Here is a 12,139-nt window from a genome sequence, read left to right as displayed (position 1 = left end):
CAACATCCAAGTTTGAAAAGTGTACAAAGTTGTAGTCCAGCAAAGAAAAAAAGCAATAACCATAATCCCCAAAAGTGAGCGGTTTTTAAGATAATGGTGTTCCAAGCTCCAATTTTTTTTTAATCATGAAAAATCGTCTTTAAAAACAGATAATACGGAAAATTTCGATTTTGGGGGGGAGGGGGGCGGGTTAGCATTAGGCATAGAAACCGACTGAAAGTGACTGGAGGACCATATTTTGTATGCATTTTAATGTGCTGAATTCGAATCCAGTGCGAGATTTTACATATTTTCTGTATTTCTGGCCGGCTATGGGATCTGAAAGACCACCTTTTAGTGCTTATACGGTGTACCGTCGATGTGTCTCTATATCCAGAAGTCTCTCATAAAAGTTTTCCGTGACGCTTTTTTGCCAATTTTTCGTTTTGTTTTGCCCCAAGATTTACTTTACATCCGAAGGTAATTTTGGTTACATCAACTTAAACCCTTCTACAGAAGGTGAGTTATAACTATAAGGCATTTCTTAGTTCGTAGTACTTGGTGATTGTTCTATTTTCGGATTTTTAGGATAAGTTAGATAAGTTCCAGTATTTCATCCAAGTCCAGCTTTGGTGAAGTATCCATTAATTAACTCCCTACTGCTGATAAGAGCATTGTCATTTAATTTTGTGGGTTTTGAAGCTACCACAGTTTTCCAGCAGCAACCGATATACATTGGTGAACAAAAATCTAGGACTGGATAGATGCTGCTTTTGTTTACATGTCTCTCGTTGCCACCTAAGAAGCAATATCTTATTTTACTCCCCGAATAACCAGATAAACATCATATTCTTTATTAATAACACTGCCTCACAAAAAAAAAAAGTATCGGATCTGGTATTCAGACCCATGTATTTCCATGTATTTTTTCCGCTGAATCCAAATCTGCCTTCAGATTTGGCCCAACGGGTCTGAGTTTTCGGGAAAATTAAAAAAACAGAACTAAATTCACAAAAAAAGTAATTTACGATCGACGAAAATTATAAAAAATCAAATTATTCTACCAGCTCACTAGACGTATGATTTTTCACTCATTTAATTCATCATAGAGTTAGACAAGCTGGTCCAATTTATGTAATTCAAAAACAGAAAATAGATTAAAAACGCCATTTTCATGGCATAATTCGTCTTGCAAAGTTCTGGATCCATCTTTTTATTCATCCACCCATTTATGAATTCATACATCTTTCTATCCAGTTGTTCATGCATGAATACGCATATTTATTCATCCACCTGTACCATCTATAAATCCCACCCATCCACCCATCTATCCAACTACTTTTTGTACTTAGAGATGAGATAACAGCCTAGAAGATTGAGAATGCAATAAATCTTGTAGAATACTCTACTTTCTAAACAAAAGAAAAGGATATCTACAAATCATTCTTATTTTTATTGCTATAAGGTGTTCTCTTTACTTCAAAAGATCTATGAAAATGGTTACGCTTTCGTTTAGTCCCTCTATTTTTCGTTTCTCTTTTTAACAACCAACAAAAATCGGCCATCATGTTTTCATCTCATCTTCCTTGATATCGCTGTTCTATAACCTTCATATCCTGATGAAATCGTTCGCCTTGTTCTTCGCTATAATCTCCAAGATTTTCAGGAAACCAATCCAGATGTGAATGAAAGAAGTGCAACTTGTAGTTCATCAAACATCCCAGATCTTGGAAGTCTTTTATCATTTTTGATACAATTTCTTCGTATTTAGGACTCTTCTTGTTTCCCAAAAAATGTGTCGCTACAGTTTTGAAACTAGTCCAAGCACCCTTCTCAACGCTACTCATTGTAGTGATGAATGTTGCATCCTTGAACAATGTCCGACACTGAGGTCCATCGATTATACCTTTCAATTTCGCCTCAGAAATATTCGGAAATTTTCTTTAGGAAACAACAAGACTCCTAAATACGAAGAAATTGTATCAAAAATGATAAAAGACTTCCAAGATCTGGTATGTTTGATGAACTACAAGTTGCACTTCCTTCTTTCAGATCTGGATTGGTTTCCTGAAAATCTTGGAAATTACAGCGAAGAACAAGGCGAACGATTTCATCAGGATATGAAGGTTATAGAACAGCGATATCAAGGAAGATGGGATGGATGAAAATATGATAACCGATTTTTGTTGGTCGTTAAAAAGAGAAACGAAAAATATAAACGAAAGTGTAACCTTTGCATAGATCCAGAACTCTGCAACACGAATTATGCCATGAAATTGGCGTTTTTAATCTATTTTCTGTTTTTGAATGAAATCGGTCCAGCTTGTCTGACTCTATGATGATAAATTGGAATTAAACGAGTGAAAAATCAAACGTCTAGTGAGCTGGTAGAATAATTTGATGTTTTATAACTTTCGTCGATCGTAAATTACGTTTTTTGTGAATTTTGAGCTGTTTTTTTTTTTAATTTTCCCGAAAACTCAGACCCGTTGGGCCAAATCTGAAGGCAGATTCGGATTCAGCGGAAAAAATACATGGAAATACATGGATCTGAATACCAGATCAGATACTTTTTTTGTGGGGCTGTGTAATTTTTTTTTGTAACATAAACATTTTGCAATTATTCAATCCTACTGAACGATATTTTGAAAACGTATGTAACGTACGATCATAGTACTATGAATATGTGACACTCATTGCCCATGTTTTAATATTTTTATATCAGTTTTGTTTATAACGGTACAGCTTATCAAAATTGTTGTGTTAAAACCATTAAATTTTCTTATTATTCTACCACTAAGCTTTATATAAATTTTTATTTGATCTATTCAATTCATTTACAATCAGCTGCAAAGTTGAAATAAATAGTTTTAAATTTTCTACTTCTATTTTTTATCTCATTCACTCTACTATTACTTAGTGTTTTTATAACATATCTTTGTTTCACGATTTTGAATTTCGTAACTTGACAAAATCGAGACATATTTCCTGTTAAGTTACGTGGCGCTCAGTACTTCTTAACTTAATAATACCAAGAGTTATTACAATCCACGCCCATAATACTCTCTGACGAAAAGCCGCCGAACACTAGTATCGGGTCCCAGATGATAATTTTTTAGAGTCTGCAGTTTTGATATTAGAAAACACAATCTCACTACTTCAATATTATGTAATATTACGTATTACTGTCATAAAAAGTTTTCTTTATCCCAGTTAAAACCGTATCCTTTTGACAAAGATTTATATTCGCTCCTAAGTTTCACAAATCCACGTGATTTATTTCACTCGAGCTCAAAGCCCAATTAAACGGTCAACAGTGACCTCATGTGAGGATAGCAGGGTCAGTAGCCATCGCCACGGACAGCTCGGGCGTAACTTCCTATTATGCTATCAGATGGGAAACCTTTACAGTCTTCCGTCAAATAGCTGAAGATGCATCTGAAAGTACATTACGGATTGTCGGGTCTCTGTATAATCATTACAAGGGGGATGTAGGTTACTGTTTATTTTATTTTACAGTAATGCAGCTTTTCTGACCGATGAGCTACTAAATTTTTCAGGGCAGGTTGGACTATATTTAATTAAAAACTTTATGTAGGTACTTCGCTAACTAACTAGATGTTGGAACATTTGAATTTATAAGGAACTCTTTTAAAAATAAACGAACTCGTTCGTATAAATTTTATTATTACTCATAAAAAGTATGTTTTTTAATTAATAAATGTTTGAAGAGGGTTAGTAAAAGGGTATAACAGAGCAGCTTGAGTGTTTAAATATTCATTGATTGCCTTTTAGACTAATAAGGTACGAATGCAATAAAAATATTTTTCCTTAACCGAAAAAAGCATCCAGAAATATTAAATCACCAATAAAAAATACGACAAAAACCACTGATGTGATGTCATGATGAAAGTTATCAAATAACATGATCTGAATTTGGGTGGTAGTTATGGATTAAGTTGAGGACAGTTGTTAACATGTTTCATCACAGCACAACCGCTGATTCATTATCCTGACATGCACTGATGTTTAGATGTGTTTGCAGACGATGAAGTTATTCAGTTTAGTAGCTATAATTAAAGATGTTGAGAATTTTCTCTTTGCTTTATACAATGATTCCAGTGAATGAGCGTAGGCAACAAATGCGAGAAAATATTAATAGACTAAATCCTACAATTAATCTGTTGCACCCCATCTATTTGATATAAGTGAACCTAAGTCCTCTTATTCTGCAGCAGCAGAGAAGCAGGGGTCATTTGAAGTGAAGCCAAAATTGAAATTATAATAAATATATCGATAATAGTAAAGTAGCAATTCAGTCTGGCCCCAAAAAGTTTGAGAATTTATTATTGTTAAGAAAGGTTATTCGTCTACAAGTGTTGTGAGGACTTATTACACAAATGGAACTGAAGATCCATAAATTATTATAATTTTCAATTTAATAACAGCGTTATGTTCTTTGTTTTTTAAATTTATTTGGTATTTATATCACACTGAAAATAAATAAAGAAAAATAATTTCTGAATAAATAAACCCTTGTATCAAAAAACAACAGTGACGAGGTTGACCTTATAAATTTAGTTTGCACAAATAGAAATATCTCACACCTAAAAAATCATCACTATTTTATTTCTTCTTTGGAATTACATACTTTTAATAAGATGCGTCTTTAGGTACCTTCAATAGAAAATGTGTGTATAATCATTTTTCTGAAAATTATATATTATTGTTATTCTAAAATAATTATCTTAATTTATTATGTTTTTCAAACTCAGAGAGAACGAGATATTACAGTTCTTCGCGTTCACGCGAAACAGACAGACATTGGTTACCGAACACATACGTTTTCGAACATGTCAGATGTTCGGAAGCATATTAAAGTCACCCTGAAAGAATTGGAAGTTAATTGGATTGGGTTACTGTACTATCAAAGTGGGTACAAATCGTCATATATAATTTCGGTGAATCTATCTTTAGTTAGTTACCTCTGTAAAGCAAATTGCATCGTAAAATATTATTCAAAAGCATTACAACTCTGTATCTTGAAACTACACTGTTTAAGTTATGAGGTCTCACAGACACTTCTTAAAATAATCTATATTTCCATTCCTAAGTCACACTCTAGTTTTTTTTTCCTTCAGTCACACATACAGGGTGTTCCACCGAAGAGGGATTCTTCTGTAACTCTGTAACTGTAAAATTAAAAATGAATGGCTTTAATAAAAGTTGTGTGGAATCATGTGGGCCATGTAAAGAAAATATTTTTAGCTTTGCACGGTGGGCGCTTTGTTATTTTAAATGAAACCCCCTGTACATTATTTCGTTTTCCAACTCCTTGGTTAATATTAGGTAGAGTTTATTAAATGTACATGGTGTTTAAAACTTAGCGTGTTCGAGATAATGAGTTGTTTTTTAACAAAAATCACGATTTCACCTTTCTAAATGAACGTCTAAACGGTGAGAGTTAGGAACCTGCAGTTTTCACAGTTCGTTTTGCATAAATTACTCTATCTTGTCATCTGTGAGCAAAACGTGTACGTTATTCAGACTCAGAAATACTGAGACCTACATTTAATAATCTTATGAGTTGAAAAACTTTTTTTTCAAATAGAATGACCCATATTAATTGTCACTGGTGAATGCAAAATTGAATGCCCTTTCGACTGATATAAGGTTGTCCATACTTATCTCTAACAGTTTTAAAAAAAACAGGTTCTTTTGTAAAGCCGAAGAAGTAGCTATACATATAACAGCATCAAGAAGGCCTTGCAATTGTATTAGTACAACGTCGATACATAGGATTTTACAAAAGCGCAGCACAGCACATCCTTATCGCATCCAATTACACCAAGAGTTACAAAAAGTAGGCTTTCAGCGGAGACAGGAGTTTTGTTAGTGGACACTTGAGATATTAAATTAAGTTGATGATTTTTTTTAACGGGTTATGTTCTCCGATGAGGCTACTTTTCATGGTATTTGAAGGTGTAGCGAACCCATGTCATTGAACCATTCTTTTTTGACCAGCATCTAACTGGAGCAGTTTATTTAAACTTTTTAACAAACAATCTAGAAGATTTGTTAGGGGGCATTCCTTTAGCTACACTTCGAAGAATGTGGATGCAACATGATGGTGCTCCACCTTACAATACCGCAGCGGTTAGTCAGATTTAAACGAAACTTTTCCCAACAGATAGACTGGACGCTGGGGACCAGTAAGTTGGCCTTGAAGGTGTCCAGATATGACAAGTTGCGACTTCTTTTTATGGGGATTTATAAGAAGCAAAGTTTACGTTACACCATCAACTACCGCGGAAGATATGTGGCAGCGTATTACAGTAGTATTTCAAGAAATTACGCAAGACATGCTGACAGATGTTGAACAGTCTCTTAAAAACCGAATTGGTTTGTGTATTAATCAAAATGGAGGACACTTCGAGCAATTTATGTAAATCAGCGGTCTAAGTATTCTTCTTCTTGTTATGTTCCAAGTTTCAGTTTGTTTTGTTTCGCGTTTTGTTTTAGTTGTTAGTGGTATACTTTTGTTTGTCAGACCACTTTTGAAACATGCCAGTAAATATTGACACCGTCAGTCTCAGGATTGATAAAATGTGAGAGAATAGTGGTTTTGCAAGGCCATCTTGAAGCTGTTACATAGCTACTTTTTTAGCCTTTAGAAAAGAACCTGATTTTTCTGGAAAACTGTTAAAGATAAGTATCGACAACCTTATATCAGTCGAATGGGCATCAATTTTGCATTCATCCATGATAATTAATGCGGGTCATTGCATTTGAAAAAAAAAAGTTTTTCAACTCGTAAGATTATTAAATGTAGGTCTCAGTATTTCCCAGTCTGAATAACGTACACAGATGACAAGATAGAGTAATTTATGCCAAAATGAACTGTGAAAACTGCAGGTTTCTAACTCTTACGGTTTGCAGGGGTCGGCAAGTAATTTTAGGTGAAATGAAATACAATAGATAGGCATATTTGTATTAAAAAATCAATGGGAGAAATTACACTTGCGGTCTTGAGCCAGTTTTTAAAGTAACCTACTAACCATTAATAAATTATAAGTGTGGCACTCAAACGTATTGTTATCTACAGAAAAATGTGTTTTAAATGATTTGAATAATTATACTTGTCGGAGTCGTAGGGCTAACTTGGGCGTTAATATCACTACTCGTGTCACTCATCTTTACGAAATAATAAGTAATACCGTAAATGAAAATGAATTAAAATAAAACGTTACAAATGAACTATCGAAGTGTTTTATGACAACAACCAGAGGCCCGATAACGAATCCACGGTCAACAGAATAGCAGTGTATTCACGTCTTTAATGCTCAAGTAGAACTGGCTTCAGTACATCTCTCTGTACTTTTCTTTACTCGTCAGGTCAAAATTATTCTTAAATGAACCAATCAAATTCGTTATCTCCCAGGGATTGTCTTATAAAATAATTATAAGGTAAATGCTATCTATCCTTTGACCGCGGCTACGTTGAGTGACCCGTAAGTCCCTCCATACCCAAGCTTGCCATCATAAAATTCGGGAATAACATAACCGGTTTTAATTCATAAATAACTATTTCTAAGTTTTATGGTCTAAGTACAATTTATAAAAGGGTATTCCCTGAGTAAAGAATTCTGGAATTTCCAAAGTCTGAAGGACTCGGCCCGTGAGAGACATCTCCGACATACTTTAAAAAATTTTTGGCGGTCCAGTTTTTTACCTTCCGCGGTCCGGATCTGGACCGCGTCCGCCAGTTGCCGACCGTTCGTTTAGACGCTATCTAGCCTCATTTAAAGAGCTGAAATTGTGATTTTTTTCAAAAACAACTGATTATCTCGAAAACGGTAAGTTTTAAACCCCATGTACATTTAATAAACTCTAGCTAATATTAACCAAGGAATTCAAACACGCAATAATATACAGGGTATTCCATTTAAAATAACAAAGTTATGTAGCGTCCACGCGAAATGGAACACCCTATAAAGCTATTTTTTAAAATAGCTTTACTATTAAAAATATTTTCTTTACATGGCTCACATGATTCCAAACAACTTTTATTAAAACCATTTTATTTTTATTAATTATACAGTTACAGAGTTACAGGAGAATCCCTCATAGGTGGAACACCCTATACAGGGTGATTCAGTTATAATGTCATTAATTTTAACCACGTATTCGGAAGGCTTAATAAAGACAGAAAATCGGAAAAAAAAATTTTTACTCAACTTTTAAAAATGAAGGAAATCAACCCATAACTCCCGCTACGAGGGCGGCCCTGGCAGATGCCCGAATGCACGGAAAATTTTGTAACGTAATGTCACGAACAATTGTCGGCTAAAACGAACAGCGTTGCCAAGTTCACATCATAATGTGTGGTTCACATTTACTGTTAAACGTATTCAAGTAAATAAAGGAGCATGCTGCATTTTATTATAAATAATTTTAACAATTGTATTAACTTAGTGCAGAATGTTTTAACAAGCCTGACTTCTCGAAGTCAACTTTCGTTAAAAGAAAATAAATAAAGCAAAGGTAATTACCTGTTTGTAGGCACAATGCATTTTATCAAATAAAAAAGTCGGCACACTACTAAATACCCGAATATACAAAATACACTACACACGGTTACAAAACCATTACCTAACAATTTAAAGCGTTTATTCAAATCTACCACCCTCCATATCTCCCGCATTTTTCCCGCAAAGGAGTTAACATAACACATTTTCAAAAAGTTCAAGCTTTAGAAGCAGCTGATTTCCCCAATCGTCTTGAATTTTGCAATTGGTTCCTAAGTGCAGCAGAACTTTATTAACAAAGTGCTCTGGACGGATGAATGCTGTTTTACTCGTGCTGGCATTTTAAACAGGTAAAAAACATAAGTATTGCTTTCTCAAAAATAATAAGTGCCTACCTAGGTTACACCAAAGTTTAGATTTACACTAAAGTTTACATTTATTATGTAAACTTTGGTTATACGCAACTGCATATTGAATAATAAATTGAAATACTAAAACTGTGTATTATTTAACATAATAAATTATAAAACGTGAAAACGTTAATAATATTAAAAATGATAAATTGTAATAACCGTACATTCGAAAACAATCATCCCTATTCATTGATGACACGATTTTCCTTTGATAAAAGACCGACAACTTTTTGCTCTACTTTGCATGGAATACGATCCTACTAAAGTGCACACGTGCAAATTAGAAGGTTATTGACCTCGACACAGGTTAACCTAGGTCGGAAATACGTACCGAGTTGTTTATTTGTCTCCGTCCGATTGTATTTTTATCTTCTATTACTTACAGTCAATATTTAAATACTACATACATTTCACCCTCTCTTTATAATTTATCTAGTGAGTGTTGGTTTTTTATGTCATTATTTCTGTAATGAAATTGAAATGGTTATGAAATGAAATTTAAATTATTTGAACTCTTGGGGTTTTGTAATTTCAATATTAAATTTTATTTAAAGTGAAACAGAGCTAATTTCTTTGCAGCCATAATAGTCACATTTGGTCAGATGAAAACCCGCACACTACTCGTCGGTTTAGCTTTCATAGGAGATTCGGTGTCGATGTATTATGGGCAGGAGTATATGGCGATCGTTTAATGGGCCGCATTTTCTACCTGAAAATCGGAATGGGCCGCGTTACTTTCAATTTTTAGTAGAATTGTTTGAAAACCTTCCCCTTCAGATGCTACGGGATATGTGGTATATGCACGACGGAGATCCGGCCCATTTTGCTCGCGATGTCCGTGTATTTTTAGACGATCAATGTCCCAATCGGTGGATAGGGAGATGAGGGCCCATAATCCTATGGACTTTTGTATATGGGGTTATATGAAATCTGTCGTGTATCACACCGAGGTAGAGAATGTAGAGCAGTTGCGGAATCGTATCGAAGATGCCGCTGAAGAAATACGTAACAACCCTGGTTTATTCCATCGCATCCGCCGCTCATCTATCTAACGTGTACACTTGTGCATAGACGGTAACGGTAATGTATTTGAACATTTGCTTACAGCAAAAAATTAACATTATGATGTTAATAAAAACTGATTTTTGGCAAGGCATGCTCAGAACTCCTCGAGGTTCTTGCTGGGCAACAATAATAATTTAATGTGTTGATTGCATAATTATAAAAAATAATTTATAGCATTTTAAATTATTATTTGCTGACGTGAGCAAACCGTTTATTTATTTTCTTTATATGAGCGAAAATATATAAATATGGCAACGTTGCATCCAGGGCGCGTTGTTCATATCGTAGCCGGCTGACGGCAGCCGGTCAGTAACAGCCTGAAAGGGGGTTAAATAATGATTTGAAAATATTTTTTTCTGCTTAAATATGCATTTAATTTTTTTTTTGAATCACGCCATCGTATTATACTAATTTTTCTCTATCTGTTCTTAAAATTAATGACAATATGACTGAATCACCCTGTACTACACTATCGATTTATCATTTCCAGGGCATCGGTAGCCTCTTCAGCGCCCTAAAGGTAGTCCGCCTCCTTCGCCTAGGTCGGGTTGTGAGAAAGCTGGATCGCTACCTGGAGTATGGCGCTGCCATGCTCATTTTACTGCTATGCTTCTACATGCTGGTGGCCCACTGGCTGGCCTGCATCTGGTATTCCATCGGCCGTTCCGATGCCGACAACGGAGTGCAGTACAGCTGGCTGTGGAAGCTGGCCAACATCACCCAGAACCCCTATTCGTACGTGTGGCCCAACGACTCCAGTACCCCCGAGCTGATCAACGGGCCTTCGCGGAAGACCATGTACGTCACGGCGCTGTACTTCACCATGACGTGCATGACGTCTGTGGGGTTTGGCAACGTGGCCGCCGAGACAGACAACGAGAGGATTTTTACAATATGTATGATGATAATTGCTGGTGAGTTGTAAATATTAATTAAATGGTTAAATTTATAGACACTTAGAACAAGAAGCTATGTTTTTATATTTTTTGACCATCTGGCTTCAATTTTTGAAGACTTCTGACTATTTTATTTTACCATTTTTTGGCATTTTTTGGCCACATTTCTCTGGTAAAAGCTGTTTTTGACATCATAATTTCGGTTGTCGAGTTCCTAAGATACAAACAAATTTGGGTTGTAAAAACTGGCCCATTTTTGTCAATTTTTTGGCATGTTTTGGCATCAAGCCCCAAACCTAACAACTTTAAATCTAACATAGCCTAAGCCGTCAAGCTCCAGGGGTATAAAGAGGAAGCACATCTATTGAAATCTTTCGTGAGACACTTAGTTGTATATTTGAAATTAGATTAGATTGTCAAAAAATTGCGAGTTCTTGCAATCCAAATTTGTTTGTACTTTAAGATCCCAATAATCGAAATTATTATCAAAACATAAAAACAGCTTTTTCTGTGCAAATATCATTTTCCCCAGAGATGTGGTCAATGAATCCCAAGAAATGGTAACATAAAATGGTCAGATCTCATCACCCAATTTTTTTTTAAATCCAAGTCTTCAAAAATTGAAGCCAGATGGTCAAAAAATATATAATTAGCTTCTTCTAGTCAAATATTCTATTTTCCAAAGAAATAAGGCAAAAAACTACCAAAATGGGTCAGATCTCATCAACCAAATTTAATTAGTTTTCAGGATAAAAAAAATCAGTATTAGTCCAGACGGTATTTGTTTCAAAAAGCCATATTTGGGTGAATCGTATATCCACGGAGATTTTTGGCTTTTTGGCTTTCAAATATCACTAGAAATGAAAATTTTTCTATGCGCATAAAAAAAACGTGGGCTTAACTTTGGGCGGCACAATATGTTAAAAAAGTTGGAAAAATGTCATATTTTTCTTCCTGTTTAATTATGTATCTTTTTAAGAGTTGATTTTAGGCGAAAATGGAAGATAGAAAAAATGTTTGTAATTAAATTTTTTACAATACATGACTGGTTACAAATCGAATGAATCATGATTATTACGGTAAAAATCGAAAAAATCACAAAAATGGGGTTAAAAAACAATACTTTTTAGGGAATTTTTTTGGTGCATTTAAATTGGGTGTAGGACCTTTATACTTGGCTCAAGAAAATTTTATGTTATGTAGAATTATCACACCAAATTTCATCAAAATCGGTTTGAAAGCCTGAGAGCCCTTCTAT

At 34.6% G+C, this 12,139-nt stretch overlaps 1 protein-coding gene across 1 annotated transcript in view; it reads left to right on the top strand.

Annotated features, from left to right (window-relative positions):
• LOC108913488 (potassium voltage-gated channel protein eag) overlaps nucleotides 1-12,139 on the top strand; it is a 140,539-nt gene that overhangs the window by 84,011 nt on the left and 44,389 nt on the right. The window contains exon 7 of the mRNA XM_023455345.1: nucleotides 10,476-10,899. Coding sequence (XP_023311113.1) covers nucleotides 10,476-10,899 — 424 coding nt within the window. The remainder of the gene's footprint in view (nucleotides 1-10,475; nucleotides 10,900-12,139) is intronic.

The sequence above is a fragment of the Anoplophora glabripennis genome, unplaced genomic scaffold (assembly GCF_000390285.2).
Source record: "Anoplophora glabripennis isolate ALB-LARVAE unplaced genomic scaffold, Agla_2.0 scaffold658, whole genome shotgun sequence".
In the NCBI taxonomy this organism is placed as follows: domain Eukaryota; kingdom Metazoa; phylum Arthropoda; class Insecta; order Coleoptera; family Cerambycidae; genus Anoplophora; species Anoplophora glabripennis.
This window is presented reverse-complemented; position numbering and strand designations above follow the sequence as displayed.